Raw genomic sequence first — 22,239 nt, forward strand, 5'->3', positions numbered from 1 at the left:
AGCGATAAACAGAACCAAAGAATAATATACAATTGGAGGATTTTTTCGAAGTCTATACTCTTTACCGTTGCATGATTATCCAATTAGTGGCCCATGATTAAGGAGCAAGATTACTTTATAAATAATTGCCTTATGCTACCCTGCTATTTATAGTATTATCAATCTCTCTCTCTCTCTCTCTCTCTCTCTCTCTCTCTCTCTCTCTCTCTCTCTCTCTCTCCTTTCTGCCGCTGGCACCCTGGAGTTACAGCTAAATTGACCCTAGTCTCAATAAAAAGTTGGAGAGAGGTATGTTTTTTTTCTGGTAGTGGTAGGAGTAAAACTTAAATTAGTATACAGGGCCGTACAACATTTTGGTACGGATAGGAATGTGTATTTTTAAAACAAGATTCGAAATATTTAAGAAATTATTTCCAACTGAACTTTAATTAGTAGTAACCTTTAACTAAATAAAAACACTTGTATGTCGAAAAAAGAAAGATTATAATAGAGAAGAAGGAATGAGTGATGCACCATATAAAATGTAAGACCTATAAAGAAACAAATAGGCTACATACTTGTACAGGCATTTTTGGTCATTTGACCATATTCTTATTTCATTTATTATTTAATAATTAAGATTGAAGTGTTCAAAATGAATACTCCTACGTTTATTATTATTGTCTCAGCTATCTTTTTTTTTTTATTGTGTTTTTATTTTCATTTCGTTAATTTGATATCAAGCTTTTCAAAGTTGCTTGGTGGCCCCTTCAATATTCATCCTATTGTTCCTTAATTTAGTTTCAGTTTTCATTGCGGTCTGTTTTCGCAATCATTCCTTCATCATTCCCTATATTCCGAAGAAAAATGAGCTTCACCCGCAAAGAAATTATATTTTAGAATTGTATAATCCCTGATGTTTGGACAGATTGTATACTAAAATCTGTAAAGTCAGAGCAGTGCTCAATTTATCCTTTTTATTAACTTTTAATCCACTTTTGGTTTTCCCATAAGCCTGCATCGCACGCATTGACAGATAAAAATTGTGCATCTTTTGTTTAATAAAGGAAAGTTGGAGGTCGAAACGCTGGTTGCTAAATATACTTTATTTTCACTTTTCAACCGGTTTTATTGGTGTTTGTGATATATTTGCACAGTAATACTGTATTTTTAGTTGTTGTTGTTTGTGTACCCATTTTAACTTGTCGTAACTCAGGCAGCCAAAGTTGATCAATGTAAACAAAGCGGACGACGACATTGCCACTTGGGAAGCCTGTCTACCCCCGTTCCTCTGACATTACTTCTGTCACCTGTCGAGAAGTTGTAGGCTTAATCGCAAATCCATCAAGACAAACAAGAAACCTTGCTCCTGAAATAATGATGGGTTTACCTACCGTTTTATTGTCGTTGGTACCAACCGTTGTCCTAACGCTGGATTTGACAGGAGGTAAGGAGTGGTTTTGTATGGAGCGTAGGTAGCCATAAACGTTGACATGGTCCTTCCTGTACCAATAAGTATAATAGTAGAACAACGGAATATTTTGTTTGCTGCAATTTTTATTCACTAGCTAATAGGTATACCTACTAGCTACCTAGGTACTAGCTAGTACCTAGGCTAGGTAGCTACTAACAGCCAATCGTGTGTGTTACTCTACCCGGTGGTAGTCTGTAGGTACAGCATAGTGAAAAGATTGTGTTTGTAAAAGGAAGTATCTAAAAATTTTATTGTTCATGCGTGCATTGTGGAGTCTAGGAAAAATTACCTATAGCCAGTTTGCCAAAGGTCATTAGACCATTATGATGGCTTAGGCTACCTAGCTCTAATCCAACTTAGCCTTCCCAAATTATGGGCTGCTCTATGAGCAAGAGCCCGTGCTGGCAAAAGACCAGCCCAGTCAAAAACAACTAGCTACCTTCCCAAACGTAGGGTGCTGCATCTTTCCTGGCCTGGGGCATCAGACTTCCCCTTAACTTAACACAACAATAGGCCAATACTACTAGTAGGATGGCCTAGGTATAGGGGAAACAACCGATTGGACTAGCTGATCCAGTTTCCACTGCGTTTGAAGCCACCTTCCGAAAAAGTACTTTACCACGTCTGACACCGGAGATGGTCAACAGTCATGAGTTGTTGGTGGTGAGAGGTGAGAGAAGGGGCTCGAGACCTCTACTCTCCTTTCGAAGTATTTTCTCCAAAGTTGGAAATTAAGGTCATATTTTAAAATTAAACAGAGGGTAATGAAAAGTGGCTCTACACAGTGCACATTACCTCCATGACGCTTTCGAAATTTTTACTTACAACTCGGAATATTTAGAAGATGTTTGCGGAGTCGCTTGTGTCAATAAACTTCCCATTTCCTGTGCTAAATCCGCACACCACTTGTACCCATAGATGCTGGGGCACTTTCTTCACAAAAATCGTAAACAATTGACTTCCAACCACTACTTTTCCAAGGGAACTACAATTTTTGGTAGAAGAAGAAGAAGAAGAAGAAGCGTGCACTAGATAATTATTTAAATAAATAGTTAAACGGCAGTATAAGGTCATGAATTGCATAAATTTTTTTACATATTCATGATTATTAATTCGAAAATATTCGTTGTTGAAAAAGTAACTAGATTCCTGACTCAAATATTAATAGTTTTGCTTGTGAATGGTACCTACGGCGTTGTTTGCGCTCTTCAATTGTTTATCAGTGTTGCCAATTGGTATGTGTTTACCCTCCAGACTGGGTATAAGACTTACACAAAACCGGGGAAATAAGTGAAATTAGCGTATCTTTTTGTAGTATAGTACATATTAGAGCAATTTTATCATTATTGCATTACTATGACAACTAGAATTCATGGAAACAGTTTGTAAATGCATCGGCGTATGTGTGAAGCTTCACTTGATTGGCAACGAAGAGTCATTTTGCCATTGTCTGCTCGTATGTACTTCAGAAATATCTGTAGTTTTAGGGGTTAATTTGGTTGCAAAAAAGGGATCATCGACATGAATTAAATAAACATTTTGAAGTAGCAAAGTAAAGTTAAACTAAATAGTGAGTAAAGTAAACAATTAAGGGAATAAAGCTTTGCACCTCATAAACCATATACTCGTGTGCTGCCTGTAACTGTGCTTGTGGAGTGAGCGCTTAGGAACCAGGAACCGCAACGTAGTTAAAGTGCAATTTGGAGTGAATTAAGACCAAAACATTTATAATTACAATCAAATAAGCACTGTGGAGTTTCAGTTGTGATGGTAGTAAGGATAAAACCACCGATTACAAGGTAAAAATGAATTTGTTCCGATACGTAATACAAACCATCGGTCCTTTAACAATAGGAAGTAGCTAGCGGCAGCTGGAACAGGTCGTAAGCTTCGAACAAGGGGAGAACGGTAGTTAAACTGCTTGTCCGACAGTCGCGCGCCGCGCGACTGGGAGGTAAAAAAATTCACTTTTTGCTTTCCGGCCGCGGGTGTGAAAGGAACGTGTTCCGTCATCGCTTTATCTTGCTTCAAAATGTTTATTTTAATTCATGTCTATTATCCCTTTTTCGCAACCAAATTAACCCCGACAAATTACAGATATTTCTAAATTAGATACAATCCAATGTTTCTAACCTTGTCGTACATCTGGCAGCCAAAAACCATCGCGAAGCAGACGACGGATTAGTGGTTTATAAAAAAAATTTTGTTTGTTTGTTCGTTTTTTTTCTAGCGCTTTTCATTGATTTAAGTCTATATTAGTATTTTGACTTTTATTTTTTTTAATAAACTGTATGCCAGAAATAAATGTAACCTTTAATGTTTGCATGCTAGGAATGGCAAAATGTCATCATTGCCAAATTAGTGGAGCTTCACACATACGCTGATGCATTTACTACTAAATGTTTCCATGAATTCTAGTTGTCATAGTAATACAATAATGATAAAATTGCTCTAATATGTATAGTATATACTACAAAAAGATATGCTAATTTCACTTATTTCCCCGGTTTTGTGTAAGTCTTATACCCAGTTTGGAGGGTAAATGCATACCAATTGGCAACACTGATAAACAATAGAAGAGCGCGAACAACACCGTAGCTACTGTTCACAGCAAAACTGTTGATATTTGAGTCAGGAATCTAGTTACTTTTTCAACAACGAACATTTTCAAATTAATAATCATGAATATGTAAAATATTGATGTTTTAACTATTTATTTAAATAATTATCTAGTGCACGCTTCTTCTTCTTCCAAAAAATCGTAGTTTCCTTGGATAAGCTGTGGTTGGTGTCATTGTTTACGACTGTTGTGAAGAAAGTGCCCCAGCGTCTATGGGTACAAGTGGTGTGTGGATTTAGCACAGGAAATGGAAAGTTTGTTGACACAAGCGACTCCGCAAACAATGAGATGGCGTCAATCTTCAAAATATTCGGAGTTGTAAGTAAAAATTTCAAAAGCGTCATGGAGGTATGTGTGCACTGCATAGGGCCAGACTTTCATTAACCTCTGTTTAATCTTAAAATATGACCTTAATTTCTAACTTTGGAGAAAATACTGACTTCGAAAGGAGAGTAGAGGTCTCGAGCTCTTGCTCTCACCACCAACAACTCATGACTGGTCCCCATCTCCGGTGTCAGGACGTGTTAAAGTACTTTTTTGGAGGGTGGATCCACGCACAGTGGAAACTGGATCTGCTAGTCCAGTCGGTTGTTCGCCCTATGCATACGTATGCCCCTTAAGCTGCTTGTGAGTGTTACAATGTACATGCGGTAGGTAGTATATATCTTAACAGCAGAACTGTACTTTAGAATAAACTAACTACATACAGTAGTAATTTGAATAGCACAATAAATAGTACGTTACGTTATTATTATCTGTCAGTAATGAACAGTAATCAAAGACTATTTGAAATGAGAATTTATAGTTTCCCATCTGGGTGAACTACAAAAATGTTTAATCCTAAAGTGTTGATTACAATACATAGGTTGATAAAGGTAGTTGGGTAATAGATCAGTATCTGCTGTTAATACTAGTACTGCTACTTTAATTGCTGCTCATCATTATTAATGATAATAAGCAGTTATAAATGTATCGATTTGAAACTGCAACAGTTTATATTTTTATACATGCAACTTACCCGGCAGATATATATACTTAGCTAATGTCTCCGACGTCCGACAGAATTCAAAACTCGCGGCACACGCTACAGGTAGGTCAGGTGATCGACCCCCTACCGCCGCTGGGTGGCGGTAATAGGAACCATTCCCGTTTTCCGACAGATTTTCTCTGTCGCCGGTGCTAGTAGCAACTTTGTTGGTAGCTCCTGCATGGAATTTCTTGCTTGCTTCGCTGAAGATATTTGGGAAGTATTTGATCTTTGGCTATTGGCATACGCTGTTTTTGGTTTGATTTGGAAGTGATTGTAACTTGTTTAGAATGTCTGATGTAACACCTGGAACTCTGTTTAGAGTGTGTATAAATGAAGGATGTAAGGTGAGGTTGGCGAAGGCTACTTTGGACCCCCACACTATTTGTATAAAATGTAGGGGAAGGGAATGTTCAGTTGAGAATACGTGTGATGTATGTGAGAATCTAACTGAAATTCAATGGAAGGATTTATCTGCATATGTTAGAAAGTTAGAGAGAGATAGAATAAGGAAAGCCTCGGCTAGAAGTTCTAGTAGATCCTGCTCTGCGGAACAGGATAGTATCTCTAACCCTGTACCTTCGCCATCTTCTTATGTGGATTCAGCTCCTTCCCCCTGCAGCGAACTCGTAGATGTGTCTTCCGAGAGAGCCGCTGTGGAAGCGTCAATACGCAATTTGCAACAGCATTTGCGTGAAATGGATAAAGGTAAGAGTGAAGTGTGCATCGCTCCTAGGCCTAGACCTCTTTCAGACTCCCATGCCCAAGGGAGAAGGAATGTCGAAAGCCGCAAGGGGGATGTAGAGTATCCCCAACGGTCAGGCGTCCCTTCAGCAGATCCTGTAGACCCGTCCCAGGCTGCTTTGGATAGCTATAGGAAAAGCATCCTTAGGAAGTGCTTTTCCGATTCGGACTCTTCTTCACCTAAGCGTGGATGGAGCTCCACTTCCAGGTTGCGCCCTCTCAAGAGAGCCTGGAAGCCCTCGGAAGGAGGCGCTCTAGACTCCAGCCCGGAGCCTTTTCCGGAGTATTCTCCCGCACCTAAGAGAGCGATGAGGTCGCCGGAGTCTTCACCAGAAGGGATTCGCTCTTCTACCAAGAAGTTCTTGTTGGGCCTTCAAGCGAATCTTTCATCCTTGGTTGGCTATCTTTCGACAAGCAGGCGCAAGGAGCCTTCTCGCAGGAAGGACACCTCCCTTCCAGTAAAAAGCTCTTTTAGGAGGCCATCTCCTAGTAGGAGGTCGGAGTTTAGTAGGCGACTTTCGTTGAGAAGACCCCCTTCTCCTCCCAGAGTTTACAAAGGCGATTCATGTTTTGCTTCTTCGCAATATGGAAGATTATCTTCACCTCCCAGAACCTATGATTCGAGGAAGAGTCTCGACGTTTCTAGACGCCTAAAGATAGGCTCTAGATCCTCTCCATTTAGAGACGAACGCTCTCCTAGGAGTAGAATCACCTCGCCAAGCAGGAGAAAGGAGCGAGAACGCTCTTCTCATAGAGAGAGAGGTGAGAAGTCCTTTCCCTCCAGGAGTTATGATGGCTCTCCTAAAAAGCGCCAACTTACGGTAAGACGCCAGGATGATGGAAGTCCCTTACCTTCTTCAAGACCTGGGGCTCGGGATAGGCTCTCCGCAAGGGAGTCAAGCGCCTCTCCTTACAGGTGCCAAGAACTTAGAAAGAGTGTGTCTAGGGATTCGCGCCCTAAGCCTGGAAGAGGCTCAAGAGTAGGCGCATACTCCTCTCCTTCCAGGCGCCAAGAGCCTGAAAGGAGCCTAATCTTGGATTCGCGCCCTGCTACTGGAAGTCGAGCAAGAGTAGGCGCAAGCGCCTCTCCTTACAGGCAACAAGAGCCTGAACATGGATTCACGCCCTTCTCCTGGAGGAGGCTCAAGAGTAGGCGCGAACGCCTCTCCTCGCAGGCGACAAGAGCCTGAAAGGAGCCTAATTTTAGATTCTCGCCCCACTCCTGAGAGAAGCTCAAGAGTAGGCGCAAGCGCCTTTCCTTATAGGAGCCAAGATCCTGGAAGGAGCCTAAACCTTGAATCGCGCCCTACTCCTGGTAGATGCTCGAGAGTAGGTGCATACTCCTCGCCGAACAGGCGCCAAGGGCCTGATAAGGTAGGCTCTAGAGCCTCTCCGCTCAGGTATCAAGAACCGGTAGAGCGGCAGGAAGCGAAGGGTTCTTATATCCCGAGGACAGGGAATAAGCATATCCCGGATGAACCTGCTTCTTCCTCTGGCGTACGCTTGAAGGAAAAGAGTATCGTACCCTCTAGGAGTTCTTCTCCTAAGAAGTCTCCCTCTCCGAATGTAACCTTGGAGGAAGTCTCGGAAGAGGAGGAACCTAAAGAGGTGGGAGTCTCAGATTATAAGAGACTTTCTTCTCTTCTGCTTCAGGAGTTCGGGGACTTGCTTAGTTCGGCTGATCCTCCTTCTCCAGGCTCTCTTCTTTCGAGCACGAGACTGGTGAAGTCCCCCTCTTTTGTCAAGATGAGACCTACTCTCTCAATGAAAAAGGCGATTAAGAGTTGAGAACTGGCTCCTGGTTAAGAAGGAGGCAGGTAAGACGGTCTTTATGTGCCTTCCGTCTAGACTGGCAGGGAAGCTGGGTGTCTGGTATGACACTAAAGAGCCGATGGGGTTAGGCCTTCCTTCGTCGGTAGACACGGATTTCTTGGCTTTAGTGGACTCCTCGAGGAGGCGCTCGCTCTTTACTTTCGGCTAAAGCGTCGTGGGGAAAGTGCGAGATGGATCATTTGCTCAAGGGTCTGTTTTGCACATTAGAAGTCTTCAACTTTATGGACTGGGCCTTAGGAGCCCTAGCAAAAAGAGCACAGGATCCGGAGTTCGTAACCATGGAGGTATTGACCAGTGTCCTTTCGTGCCTAGACAAGGCGGTTATGGATGGATCCACGGAAGTAGCCTCTCTTTTTGGGTCAGGAGTACTCAAGAAAAGGTCCGTCTACAGCTCTTTTCTAGCCAAGTCAGTTTCTCCTTTGCAGAGATCCTCGTTTCTATTTTCCCCTCTCTCAGGATACCTGTTTCCACAGGAAACAGTTAGGGATATTTCAAGATCCCTTTCGGAGAAGGCGACGCAAGATCTTCTTGCTCAGTCCGCCAAGAGGCTGAAACCAGCGGTGCCTTTGGCTAGAAGAGAGGTGGGGACGCATAAGGCGTCATTCCAACAGCCCTTTTGAGGACGAGCAACCTCTAGACCCATTCTTAAGAGTAGGAGATCGTTCAAGAGAGGATGATCTTCTCGAAGACCATTTACGAAACCGCAGTGAGACAGGAGTCCTCCAGACTCTTGAAGTTTGCAAGAGTCTGGGCTCAGAGGGGCGGGGACGGGACACTGGTCCCTCTCGATCCTCGAGAGAGGATATCTTATCCCCTTCAGGGAAAAACCTCCCTTAACCACGACGCCAAGGGAGCTGGCGGCGAGATACAGGGATCCTTTAAAAAACCAAGCCCTTCTGCATTTGGTGCAACAAATGTTCGAAAAGGAGGCGATAGAAAAGGTTCAAGACCTTCAGTCCCCAGGCTTTTACAATCGCCTCTTCCTGGTACCGAAAGCCTCAGGGGAGTGGTGACCAGTGCTGGACGTAAGCACCCTAAATCACTTTGTGATCAAAACAAAGTTTACAATGGAGACGACTTCATCTGTTCTCGCAGCGCTAAGGCAGGGGGATTGGATGGTGTCCCTGGACCTTCAAGATGCCTACTTTCATGTACCCATTCATCTCTCGTCCAGAAAGTACCTAAGGTTTATGGTACAGGGCCAAGTGTATCAGTTTCGCGCCTTGTGTTTCGGTCTTGCCACAGCTCCCCAACCTTTTCACGGGGGCTGATGAGAAATGTAGCTCAGTTGGCTACATTTGAAAGGAATAAGAATATCTCTGTATCTCGACGATTGGCTGATTCGTTCTCAATCCAGGAATCGATGTCTGGAGGACCTAAAGTCGACTTTGGATCTAGCTCAGTCCTTGGGACTGTTAATAAACCCCGGGAAGTCCCAGATAGATCCCCAGCAAAGCATTGTCTATCTGGGGATTCTGATGGATTCTTGGGGTTTTCAAGTATATCCATCCATGGAAAGACAGGAGCGAGGTATACAGAAAGTGAAGACCTTCCTAGAGAAAGAACGATGTTCCGCGAGGGAATGGATGAGTCTTCTGGGGACCCTTTCCTCGCTGGAACAGTTCGTTTCTCTAGGGAGGCTTCACATAAGACCCCTTCAATTCTTCTTGAAGGAGAATTGGAATCAGAGGAATCAGGATCTTTTGGACTCCTTTCCTCTCTCCAGAGCAATAAAGAAAGAGCTCAACTGGTGGTTAGAACCAGGAAGACTCAACGAGGGACTATCACTGCAGTTACCGAACCCCTCCCTAGTGTTGTTTACAGACGCTTCGGAAGTGGGATGAGGGCCGACTCTGGGCTCAAGAGAAGTGTCAGGCACCTGGAGTGGGGAACAGGTGTCCTGGCACATCAACGAGAAAGAGCTAGTGGCAGTGCATCTAGCTCTCATGCAGTTAGAATCCCAAGTCTCAAATTCAGTGTTGCAAGTGAACTCGGACAACATGACAGCTCTAGCCTACATAAGGAAGCAGGGGGGGACTCACTCTCTCTCCCTTTACGAGAAGGCAAAGGAGCTTCTCCTGTGGGCGAAGGAATGGAACATCTCGCTATTAACGAGATTTTTACAAGGCGAAAAGAATGTGAGAGCAGACTTGTTAAGCAGGAGGGATCAAGTCATTCCCACAGAGTGGACTCTGCACTCGGAGGTCTGCAACCAACTTTGGAACCTCTGGGGGAGATCCAACATAGACCTCTTTGCAACGTATTGGAATGCGAGGCTGGAGAACTACTGCTCTCCGATTTCGGATCCGAGAGCAGTAGCAATAGATGGTCTCCTTCTAGATTGGAAGGGAATAGACGGTTACGCCTTTCCTCCTTTCAAGATCATAGGAGAGGTCATAAGAAAGTTTGTCTCAGCGGAGGGAGCAAAGCTGACCCTCATCGCCCCATTCTGGCCAGCCCAAGATTGGTTCACAGAGGTACTGGAATGGATGATAGATTTTCCAAGGTCCCTTCCCTTACGGAACGATCTTCTCAGACAGCCCCACTTCGACAGATACCACAAAAACCTCCCCGCTCTCAGTCTGACTGCCTTCAGACTGTCGAAGGACTCGTCAGAGCGAGGGGGTTTTCACGCGCAGCTGCAAAGGCAATTGCAAGAGCCAGAAGACCCTCAACTATACGCGTGTACCAGTCGAAGTGGGAGGTCTTCCGAAGGTGGGCCAGGAATCAGAATGTATCCTCTTCCAGTACCTCTGTGACGGAGATAGCGGATTTTCTGCTGTATTTGAGGCAGAAATGTAAACTAGCAGTTTCTACCATAAAAGGTTATAAGAGGATGCTTTCATTAGTTTTTAGACATACAGGACTAAACATCACAGACGATAAAGATCTGCATGATTTAATTAGGTCCTTCGAGACTTCGAAGTCCAAAACATCTAGACCACCTAGCTGGAATTTGGATGTGGGTGTTGAAATTCCTTATGTCAGAGAAGTTTGAACCTCCTAATAGTTCTTCATTTAGAGATCTAACTAGAAAATCTCTCTTCCTGTTTGCATTAGCCTCGGCTAAGAGAAATAAGCGAAATTCAGGCTTTAGAGGGCAGAGTGGGTTTTTTAAGAAGGACTCTGCCAAGTATGCTCCTTTAATCCCCTATTTTTTAAAAAAAGGCCAAAAATGAGAATCCTTCTAAGGGCCTTGGCGCCAAGGACTTTTGAAATTAAAGATTGTCGTCCCTGGTGGGGAGAGAGGTAGAGAGGAACTTTATGTCCAGTTAGGATCCTCAAATTCTATCTAGAAAAGGAAGAAGCGAATGGGAGGAAACTCGGAGAGCCTTTGGGTCTCAGTAAGGAATCCGAGTAGGACCATGTCAAAGAATGCCCAAGCCTTCTTTATTAGAGACATTATTAAAGAAGTCCCATTATCATGTGAAGAGGAACATTTCAGACAACTGAGAGTGAAAGCCGCATGAGGTCAGAGCTGTGGCTACCTCCTTAGCTTTTCATAAAAATATGTCTTTACAGGCTTTAGTCGAATCCACATACTGGAGATGTAATTCAGTATTCGCATCGAACTATTTGAGAGATGTACGTGTCATTTATGAAAAGTGCTTCTCTCTCGGACCTTACGTATCTGCGGATTCGGTGCTGGGACAGGGGGCTGAAACCGATCTTAATTAGATTAGATAGATTAGAAAATTTTAATTTCATACAATCAACTTACCTGTCAGATATACTACAGACTAAGACTCCGTCGTCCCGACGAAAATTCAATTTCGCGCCACTCGCTACAGGTAGGTCAGGTGATCTACCGGCCTGCCCTGGGCGCAGGACTAGGAACCATCCCCGTTTTCTATCATATTTTCTCTGTCGCCGGTGGTATCAACATTGTTGCTATTACCTCCTGACTTAGATTCATATTTCATCCTTTGATCATCGTTTCTCGGCTTTTTGGTGACGTATTTGGATCGTGTTTTGGCATTCGCTACTGTGGACTGTTTTTGGAATTGCTTTTTTGGATTTTTCTCAGTATGTCTGATTCAAATGTGAGTGTGAGAATGTGTGTGAATGATAGGCTGCAGGGTGAGGATACCGAAAGCTTCGGTTGATCCTCACACTGTATGCCGTAAATGTAGGGGGTTTCAGTGTTCTGCTAATAATACAGGCGGTCCCGGGTTACGACGGTTCCGGCTTACGACGTTCCGAGGTTACGACGCTTTTTCTTAAATATTCAATGGAAAAATCCGTCCTGGGTTACGACGCTTGTTCCGAGGTTACGACGCTGACGCTTCCGACGCTCCGAGGTTAACGACGCTTTTAAAAAACGCATTACTATGATAAAAATCCTTTATAGTTTAGCACAGTATATTAATAAAAATAAGTTTCTGGTTAGATTACAACAAAAATTTTGAGATTATGATGATTTTCGACACTTTTTATGTTGTATTTTTCTATGTTTTTTAGTGACGCCTCATATGCGGAACTAGTTTCCGAAGCGACATGAATACATATCTAGTTTACATATAACAGTCAAAAGCGCAAATAATGAAAAAATCATTGCTTGTTTCCAGTAATAATAACAAAACGAAGTTTCTGGTTAGATTACAACGCAAATTCCAAAAGTACCAAAGAGAGACATTATCCAGTAATTTGATCAGAGAGAGAGAGAGAGAGAGAGAGAGAGAGAGAGAGAGAGAGAGGCGTCTTCCGACGCTCCGAGTTAAGGACAGAGAAGTGTTTCGATTTCGTTAAACGGCCTCTGACTCATGCCAGTAAATGTTTTTGTTGATACTAATAATATAAGCCTATTTAAAGATACGTTTACTTTGAATTAGTTTATATGATACGTAAATAGTAATCAACTGTTCTTGTAGCCCTCAATATTTGGCAAAATCGAAGTATCCAAAGAGAGACATTATCCAGTACGTAATTTGATCAGAGAGAGAGAGAGAGAGAGAGAGAGAGAGAGAGAGAAGAGAGAGAGAGAGAGAGAGAGAGAGAGAGGGACGCTTTGGCAACAATGGTCTCGGGGGTTTTTATAGCGTCCTTCTGCTTGATGATCGTGGATATTGTAGAAGGATTTCGACCATACTCGTTTGCCAAATCGACGATACGAACGCCACGTTCATGCTTTGCTATAATTTCATGTTTTGCTTCCATCGAAATAATTTTCTTGGGTTTTTTCTTATCACCTGCTTTGTCTTTAGCTTTGAGACCATGGTTAATAATAGAATAGACAAAATAACACGAAAAATAGGCGCAAATACAACGAACTAAACAACGACGTATTAACATGCAGCACCAACAAACAAACAGACTGAACGCCATTTATCGGTCGCCTATAAACTAACTAACTCATCGCAAAATCGGATCTCAAATATTTCGTTGTAATATCCAAAGCTTTGTATTTTCGCAAATTTTCTGTTATATCTCAAAACATTCGTATATTAGGGCAATCGTATGTCAAGTTTCCAATGTAATTTGATCAGAGAGAGAGAGAGAGAGAGAGAGAGAGAGAGAGAGAGAGAGAGAGAGAGAGAGAGAGAGAGAGAGAGAGAGAGACGCTTTGGCAACAATGGTCTCGGGGATTGACGTAACGTTTATTTTCTGAACAGATAGGACAGAGAAGTGTTCGTTTCATTAAACGGCCTCTGACTCATGGCAGGAAATGTTTTGTTGATACTAATATATAAGCCATTTAAAGATACATTTACTTTAATTAGTCTATATGATACATAAATAGTAATCAGCTGTTCTTGTAGCCCTCAAGATTTTGCAAAAATCACTCCAGGTTGTACATAAAACTACAGGAAACAACATGTAGTGTAACCAAAGGGATTTACAAGTAAGGTTTTTATAACTTTTTATTAGTTTAAGACATATTTCCAAGCGTCGTTCCGGCTTACGACGATTTTCGGCTTACGACGCGTCTCAAGAACGGAACCCCCGTCGTAACCCGGGGACTGCCTGTACTTGTAAGGAATGCGAGGGATTAAATGCAGAAGAGTGGAAGACTTTGACTTCTTATTTGAAGAAGTTAGAGAGGGATAGGGTTAGACGTCTGAAAGGTGTGAGTTCAAGGCCTATTGAGCCTTTTACGGATAATTCTAATCCTACTGATTTAGATTCTCCCTATGTATCTCATTCTCAAAGTGTACTTTCGGAATCGGCCTCGGAAATCGCCAATCTGAAAGCTACGATTAGAGACATGAAGTCCAAGATGGCGGACTTGCAAGGTAAGGCTAGTGAAAGTGAGCATTACAGTGAAGTGAGTTCTCCCAGTGTTGTGGAGGGGGCGTTTGATCGTCCCTGCGACGCTCCCAGGCCTAGACCTCTTCCAAGCTCCCATGCCCAGAGGAGAAGGAAAGTCGAAAGCCTTAAGGAGGTCGTGGGGAATCCCCAACGGTCAGACGTCCCTTCAGCTAGCTCTGCTTCGTGGCAGGCTGCTCAAGGGCGCTATAGGAAAGCGTCCTTCGTGAGTGTTTCTCGTCCTCTCCCTCTCCCTCACCTAAACGAGGGTGGAAGGAGTCGAACTTGTCGAGACCTCTGAAGCGTCATATGAAAGAACCTGAAATAGATTCGAGCCCAGAGCGTTTCTCAGATGACGCTCCCTCTTCTATTAAGAAGGCGAAGGTAGCGTCAGCGTCACCTGACGAGTACGCAGAAGTACCCTTTCCTACTTCTCCCCCGAGTGATGACGAAAGGCGTCATGCAGTGGACGTGGGAGAAGCGTCAAGGAGAATAATTATGGCAGTTCAAGAGCAACTGTCCTCTCTAGTGGGAGTTTTTAGCGCCTCGTAGGAAGGACGTGGCGCTTCCAATCAAGAAGTCTCGTCCTCTCTCCCCTGCTAAACGAGAAGAAGCGTCATGCAGACGTGAAGCTTCTAAACATCTTACAGAAGCTTCGGGTTTGAGAGCGAGAACGGTTGCTTACGAAAGTTTCGTAACAGCCAGAGAGACGTAAGACGTCTTTTAGACATGAAGCGTCATTGAAAACTGTTGATAGACGTGACGCTCCGACCAATATTGTGACGCCAAGTAGGACGCCTTTGGAGAGCGGAGCGTCTTCCAGGCGCGAGGCGTCATCAAGACGTCAGCAGCCAAGTAAGCGAGAGACGTCAGCCAGGACGCTTGGCGAACGGGAAGCGTCATTCAAGCGGGAAGCGTCTTCTAATTATCAAGAGAAGCCTGAGCTTGTGGCGCCTTCCAAGGCTATTAAAGCGGGAAAGAGGAAAGATTATAATTCCCTTAGCCCCTCTCCTATTAGGAGTTTTGTCTCCTCCAGAAGAGGAACGTACGGAAAGGGGAGCGGAGACTCATGTAGATCCCGAGTTGGAAGAAAACTCGGATGATGAATATCAGGGAAGAGAAGGACTTTCGAACTATAAGGTTTTGACTGCCTGCTTCTTGAGGAGAGATGGAGACGAGTTGACTCCTGCCGCTCCTCCTTCTCCGCGCTCTCTCTTTTGAGTGCTAAGACGAAGAAGCCTTCGTCTTTTCTCAAAATGAGCCCACCATTTCGATGAAGAGGGCCTTACCAATCCTTAGACTCATGGATGAAGTCTAAGAAAGACTTAGTGAGAACAGTTTTCTCTGCCATGCCCCTCCAGCAAGATTAGCTGGTAAAAGAGGCATTTGGTATCAGACGGGAGAGAATATGGGTATTATTGCTCTCCCTTCTACGTCGGAAGCAGATTTTTCGACCTTAGTTGACGCTTCACGTCGACAAGGTCTCAATTCGGCACGAATTACGTGGGGAATTTCTGAACTGGACCATCTCCTCAAGGGACTCTTTCATGTATTGGAAGTTTTCAACTTCTTAGATTGGTCCCTTGGGGTGATGTCCAAGAAAGCCCATGATTCGGAAGGAATCGAACCTGAAGCCCTGTTATGCATATTGTCTTGTATAGACAAAGCGGTACAGGATGGCTCTTTTGAAATCTCCTCATTATTTGGAGCAGGTCTTCTAAAGAAGAGGACTGTATATGGGGCCTTCTTAACCAAGGCAGTCTCACACGCTCAGAGGGCAGCTCTTCTGTATTCGCCTCTATCTGACTTTTTGTTCCTTCTCAGTTAGTGAAGGAACATTGCTCATTCTTTAACTGAGAAGGCGACTCAGGATTCTTCTGACGCAGTCAGCAAGGAAGAAGAAACCTGTTTCTGCATCTGACAAGAAAGGACCTAGTACATCAGTTCAGCCCTTTCGAGGTGGTCCGACCTCCAGACCTCCCGCAAGAAGGAAGGCTCCGGAGAAAGAGAGGTAGGTCTGCCTTTCGTCCCTTTAAAAAGGGAAAATGAAGCTTCTCTCCTCCAAGCACCAGTAGGTGCCAGGCTCCTGGGATTTGTGGAGGCCTGGACACTGATAAACGCAGACATCGTTCTTATTGGCTATCATAAGGAAGGGATATCGTATCCCTTTCCTGAACACTCCTCCCCTAACGTCAATACCAAGGGAACTATCAGCCAAGTACAAGGATCCTGTGCGAGGGATACTCTTCGATCGATGGTGGAACAAATGTGGGACAAGAGAGCGATAGAACTAGTACTGGATCAAAACTCCCCGGGGTTTTACAATCGCCTTTTTCTGGTTGCGAAAGCCTCGGGAGGCTGGAGACCAGTACTGGACGTCAGCTCTCTGAACAAATTGTTCATTCAGAAGGAGAAGTTCTCCATGGAGACTTCTGCTTCAGTCCTAGCGTCATTACGACAAGGAGATTGGATGGTGTCTCTAGATCTCCAGGACGCCTACTTTCACGTCCCGATCCACCCTTCATCGAAGAAGTACCTCCGTTTCATGACGGGGGGAAGGATCTTTCAGTTCAGAGCCTTGTGTTTCGGCCTGTCCACAGCTCCTCAGGTCTTACAAGCCTGATGAAGAATGTGGCGATGGTTTCTTCACCTCAAAGGAGTAAATATCTCTCTGTATCTGGACGACTGGCTCAATCAGGGCCAGATCAGAGAGACAGTGCTTGGAGGACCTAAATGTTAACTCTAGATTTGATCAAAGCGTTGGGATTGCTCGTGAACCTCGAGAAGTCTCAGCTGACCCCCAGACAGGACCTAGTCTATCTGGGGATTCAGATGGATTCTCTGGGTTTTCGAGTATTTCCTTCGCAAGAGAGAATCGCAAAAGGTTTGCGGATAGTCTCTCTCTTCTTAGGGAAATGGAACATACGTCGGCGAGGGAATGGTTGAGCCTTCTAGGGACCCTTTCCTCGCTCGAACAGTTCTTCCCACTAGGAAGACTGCATTTACGTCCGCTTCAATTCTTCCTCAAGAAGTCTTGGAGCTGGAAAACCGGACAGCTTTTGGACGTATTTCCCATTCCAGTGGAGATAAGATCGCACCTGGAATGGTGGTTGCCCCCTCTGGAAGAGAACAAAGGGATCTCTCTAAAAACACGGAACCCAGACCTAGTGTTGTTACTCCGACGCGTCGGAGAAAGGTTGGGGAGCGACATTAGGCTCAGAAGAGGTGTCAGGCACCTGGGAACCAGCACAGGTGACTTGGACATAAACTGCAAAGAGCTCTTCGCCGTGCATCTGGCTTTGAGTCTAGAACCTCTGGTGTCAAACAAAGTAGTGCAAGTAAACGTGGACAACACCACCGCACTTGCCTACATTCGGAAACAGGGAGGGACTCACTCGTTCCTTTACGAACTGACGAGAGACCTATTGCTTTGGACGTCTCACAGGAACATCTCCCTTCTGACAAGGTTCGTACAGGGAGTAAAGGAATGTGAGGGCGGACAGACTCAGCAGGAGGAACCAGGTCCTTCATACAGAGTGGACCCTACACGAGGCAAGTTGGTGTCTAGATCTCTGGTCGCTGTGGGGGACACCTCATGTGGATCTCTTCGCACATTCATTTCAAAAGGCTGCCAGTCTTTTGCTCGGTCGTGGAAGATCCAAGAGCACTTATGGTAGACGCCTTCCTGCTAAATTGGTCTCGAGTAGACGTATATGCTTTCCCCCATTCAAAATCCTGGGATTAGTAATGAAAAAGTTTGTGGCGTCAAAGGAGACGAGGATGACGTTAATAGCCCCCTTTTGGCCGGCCCAAGATTGGTTCACGGAGGTGGTAGAGTGGATCGTAGACTTTCCAAGATCCCTACCAAGAAGGACGGATCTTCTCAGACAACCACACTTCAAGAGGTACCATCAAAACCTCCCCGCTCTCGCTCTGACTGCCTTTCGACTATCGAAAGACTTGTCAGAGCGAGAGGCTTTTCTCGCGAAGTGGCAAGCGCGATCGCGAGAGCACGCAGAACCTCCACTACGCAAGTATACCAATCGAAGTGGGAGGTTTTTAGAAGGTGGTGTAGATCCAAGAAGTGTCCTCCTCCACTACCTCTATAGCGGAAATTGCTGATTTCCTGCTATTCCTGAGAGAAAAATCTCATCTAGCTGTATCCACAATAAAGGGATACAGAAGTATGCTCTCTGCTGTCTTCAGGAATAGAGGATTAGATCTGGCAGATAATAAAGATCTCCACGATCTCATAAGGTCATTTGAGACTTCAAAGTCGAAGGAACCGGTACCTCCTCCGAACTGGAACCTAGACGTAGTCCTCAAGTTTCTTTCATCTGAAAGATTCGAACCTCCTCATGTGGCATCGTTTAGAGACATCACCAGAAAATGCCTATTCCTATTATCTTTAGCTACGGCAAAGAGAATTAGTGAATTACATGCTCTGCAGGATAAAGTAGGATTCAAAAGGGAGACTCGGCTATTTGCTCGTTTAAGACCCTGTTTTTTAGCTAAAAACGAGAATCCCACGAATCCCTGGCCTAAGTCATTCGAAGTCAAAGGCATATCGAGTCTCGTAGGCAGAGAAGCAGAGAGGTCTCTATGCCCTGTAAGAGCTCTGAGTTCTACCTTCAGAGAAAACATCAGATGGGAGGCTCTAGACAAGGTCTTTGGTGCGCGGTAAAAAGACCCCACAAGACTGATGTCCAAGAATGCGCTGGCATTCTTTGTGAGAAACGTCATTACAGACGCTCATAAGGTCGTGTCCTGACGAACAGTTACAACTGTTGAGAGTTAAAGCTCATGAAGTGAGAGCTGTAGCGACGTCTCTCTCGTTTCATAAGAATATGTCGCTTAAAAACTACATAGATACGACATTTTGGAGATGCAACTCAGTATTTGCATCTCATTACTTGAAAGACATTCGTGTGACATATGAGAAGTGTTTTTCTCTAGGTCCTTTCGTTTCGGCGGATACGATTCTGGGTACGGGAGCCGACACAATCCTTAAATGTATATACTTTTCTTCTTTTTGGATATGGTCTGGAGTCTCTTCGAACAATGGAGGACTTGGTTTAGCACGGGCGGCCGTCTATGTTGTTCAGTAAGAGAATCTTGTCATATCTAATTAGATGAGTATAATTTTTTTTTGCAATTATGTATGTGTGCGTAGTGGTTTTGAGTTACGGTTGTTGTGACGAGTTCAGGGATAACTCGGAACAATCCTTAGTTTAACATATGGTTAGGATCAGGTGGTCGGGATTGGTTGTGTGCTCCTTCATAAGGTGTATTGTCATATAAGTGGATCAGCACCCATTGACAAAGTCCTTTTAGGCTCTGCCGAGTAAGCGGATAAGACCCCATCGGCAGACCCACAAGAACTCTTGGCCATAGATCATATATCTCGCTAAAGTTTCTTGAGGTGATGCAGACTACTGGGCAAACACCCACGAAGTCTACCACCTATCAGGTAGGAACCAAGGTTTTATTTATACCTACAACATATGTTGTTTACCTGTCTATTCCATATAGTAGCTGTCTCTTACCCTCCACCGAAGGGTGCCAATCAGCTATGTATATATCTGACAGGTAAGTTGATTGTATGAAATGATATTGTTATGATACAATAAAGTTTCATACATACTTACCTGGCAGATATATACAATTAAAGGCCCACCCAGCCTCCCCGCAGGAGACAGGTGGAAGAGAGAAAATATGATAGAAAACGGGGATGGTTCCTAGTCCTGCCGCCCAGGGCAGGCTGGTAGATCACCTGACCTACCTGTAGCGAGTGGCGCGAAATTTGAATTTCTGTCGGGGGGGACGACGGAGTCTTAGCTATGTATATATCTGCCAGGTAAGTATGTATGAAACTTTATTGTATCATAACAATATCATTTTTGTGGTGTTGTTTTTTATTGTTGATTGAAAGTGGTAGTGGAAATGTACCACTTTCAAATCGTAGTTTCTAACAATATTAGTGTGGTCAGGTGGTCGAGATTGGTTTTCATGCTCCTTGTAATGGTTTGGACCTAGGCTCTGTCATGTAAGAGGGTTAGTCCCCGTTGATATGACAAAGGTGAAGGCTCTACCATGTAAGTGGGATAGCCCCATTGGTACGATCCGAGACAAGGCTCTGTCGAGTAAGCGGGCTAGCCCCCCCCCCATCGATAAGATCCAGAAGAGTTCTCAGTGGCAGGTCTCATCCTCACTGAAACTCTTGAGGCAAGCAGACTCATAGACAGTATTCATGAAGTCTTCTGCCCAATAAGGTAGGAACCAAGGTTTTAAGAATATTTTATAGTACCTACAACAAGACGTTGTTTCCCTGTTTTTTGAATTGCTATTTATATTGAGTAACTATCTCTTACCCTCCACCAAGGGTGCCAATCAGCTAAGTATATATCTGCCGGTTAAGTTGCATGTATAAAAATGAAATTGTTAAGATACAATAAAGTTTTATACATACTTACCTGGCAGATATATACGTTTAATGGCCCACCCAGCCTCCCCTCAGGAGATAGGTGGAAGAGAAAATCTGTCGGAAAACGGGAATGGTTCCTATTACCGCCACCCAGCGGCGGTAGGGGGTCGATCACCTGACCTACCTGTAGTGTGTGCCGCGAGTTTTGAATTCTGTCGGACGTCAGAGACATTAGCTAAGTATATATCTGCCAGGTAAGTATGTATAAAACTTTATTGTATCTTAACAATTTCATATCATAGCAGTTTACTGTTTACCCACAGCTTGTTTTTGGGCCACAGGGCTATCACTGGAAAGTAGAGATACATCGTAATGTAACCTGTCCTAGCTTATTCTAATCTACCCTAGATTTCAGCATCTTACTTGACTGAATATGAAACTTATTCAAAACCATGCCAGTGCAATAGTAATATCGGATACATGTGTTAAGTTAATCTTGTGTGACCCACCCTAACCTAGCGTTCTCCCTTTGGGTCTAGTTCCATCAGTGCAGCTGACATGGTGCATTTTAAGCATTATATTAAAGGATGTTTGCAATATCTCTTTGGTTTCTAGGTGCATCCTCATTTTAGCCTTTTACTCTTCCTTTATTCCCACTTCTTGTCTTTCATCTTGGTGCCCATCCACAGTAACTATAGTACATTTTAGAGTGACTAAGATTTTTTTAAGCATTTGGAAAAACTTGTAAATTTTAATGACCAAATAATACTTTTAAATTTTAGATGTGATCAAACTACCATTTATAAACCACTCTTCATTCTGGTTTCATAAATTTAGCAGTCATTTGTAAGAGTTGATGAAAGTAAAGGATTGTAAACATGTTTGAGGGGATTGGTGAATAATTGTTTGTAGATATTTACTGGAAGCTTGCACTTGAAAGTAAATGATTCTAGCATAGGATGATAAATTCACCATTGGAATTAAGCTATGCCATCCATCGAATTTTAGCTGTAAGAGTTTCTTGATTTAGTAGTGAAGCAAGAGATTTGTACAAAATGATTGCCAGTTTTTCTGTATGCTGCTACATTATTCATTGCAAATTTACCCATCTAGATATAAGAATTGGAAAGATGGAATTGTTAGCTCTATTTATATATTAATTGTACCTTATAATTGCAGGTCTTTTTGGATCGCGTCCACATCATCCAAATTTACGATATTATGAAATTATAGATTCTTCTGCATTTAAGCATCACATAGTTAAACGAGGCACGAGTGAGAGCAATCACCGATTTAATAAGATAAAGGAAGTGCAGTTTAGCGCCCTTGGTCGGTAAGTTTGCCCTTACTGTGTCAGTTATTCTGTATGATTCATTTCATTATATAGTGACCTTGTAGCATGTGATATCTTTTAAGGTTTTACAATAATTTAACTGCAATATATGCTCTGGATTTTACCATTCATCAGTTATTGTTTCTAATTTTATAGGGATTTCCGGTTGATTTTGAACCCACGTAAAGGACTGCTACATCCACTATTTAAAGCTTATGCTATTGATGGTGCTGGTAATGAGAAAGTAATACATGTTGGTAAGTTAATTAAGTATCTTCATCTCTTAATGTATGATTGCTTGTGTTTCACTAAAACCTCACATTCCACTTGATGCAAAATTGATTCTCCACTAATCCATAGAAAGTTGGTAGTGGGTGAGGGCAAAAACAAAAGACAATAAGTATAAAGTTGAAAGTATGTATTGTAAGTTACTGTTTAGCAAATGCAAATTTTGAAATCTGCTAAGTTTCATTGGGTATTGCTAGGTATAAATATTTATGTATGGTATATGTATTTTAACTTCTGCCAGAAGTAGGTCTTCTTAAGAGAAAATTAATAA

General features: G+C 43.3%; 1 protein-coding gene across 4 annotated transcripts in view; it reads left to right on the forward strand.

Annotated features, from left to right (window-relative positions):
- Nucleotides 1–1,059: 1,059 nt before the first annotated feature.
- Nucleotides 1,060–22,239, forward strand: part of LOC135204236 (ADAM 17-like protease) — an 80,507-nt gene continuing 59,327 nt past the window's right edge. For all 4 annotated transcript variants that reach the window (XR_010312143.1, XR_010312142.1, XM_064234345.1 and 1 more), the window contains exons 1-3: nucleotides 1,060–1,426; nucleotides 21,527–21,680; nucleotides 21,837–21,937. Coding sequence is in view for 2 of the 4 variants with exons in the window: in XM_064234345.1 (XP_064090415.1) it covers nucleotides 1,357–1,426; nucleotides 21,527–21,680; nucleotides 21,837–21,937 (325 nt within the window). In the remaining 2 variants the exon portion in view is untranslated. The remainder of the gene's footprint in view (nucleotides 1,427–21,526; nucleotides 21,681–21,836; nucleotides 21,938–22,239) is intronic.

The sequence above is a fragment of the Macrobrachium nipponense genome, chromosome 44, assembly GCF_015104395.2.
Source record: "Macrobrachium nipponense isolate FS-2020 chromosome 44, ASM1510439v2, whole genome shotgun sequence".
In the NCBI taxonomy this organism is placed as follows: Eukaryota; Metazoa; Arthropoda; class Malacostraca; order Decapoda; family Palaemonidae; genus Macrobrachium; species Macrobrachium nipponense.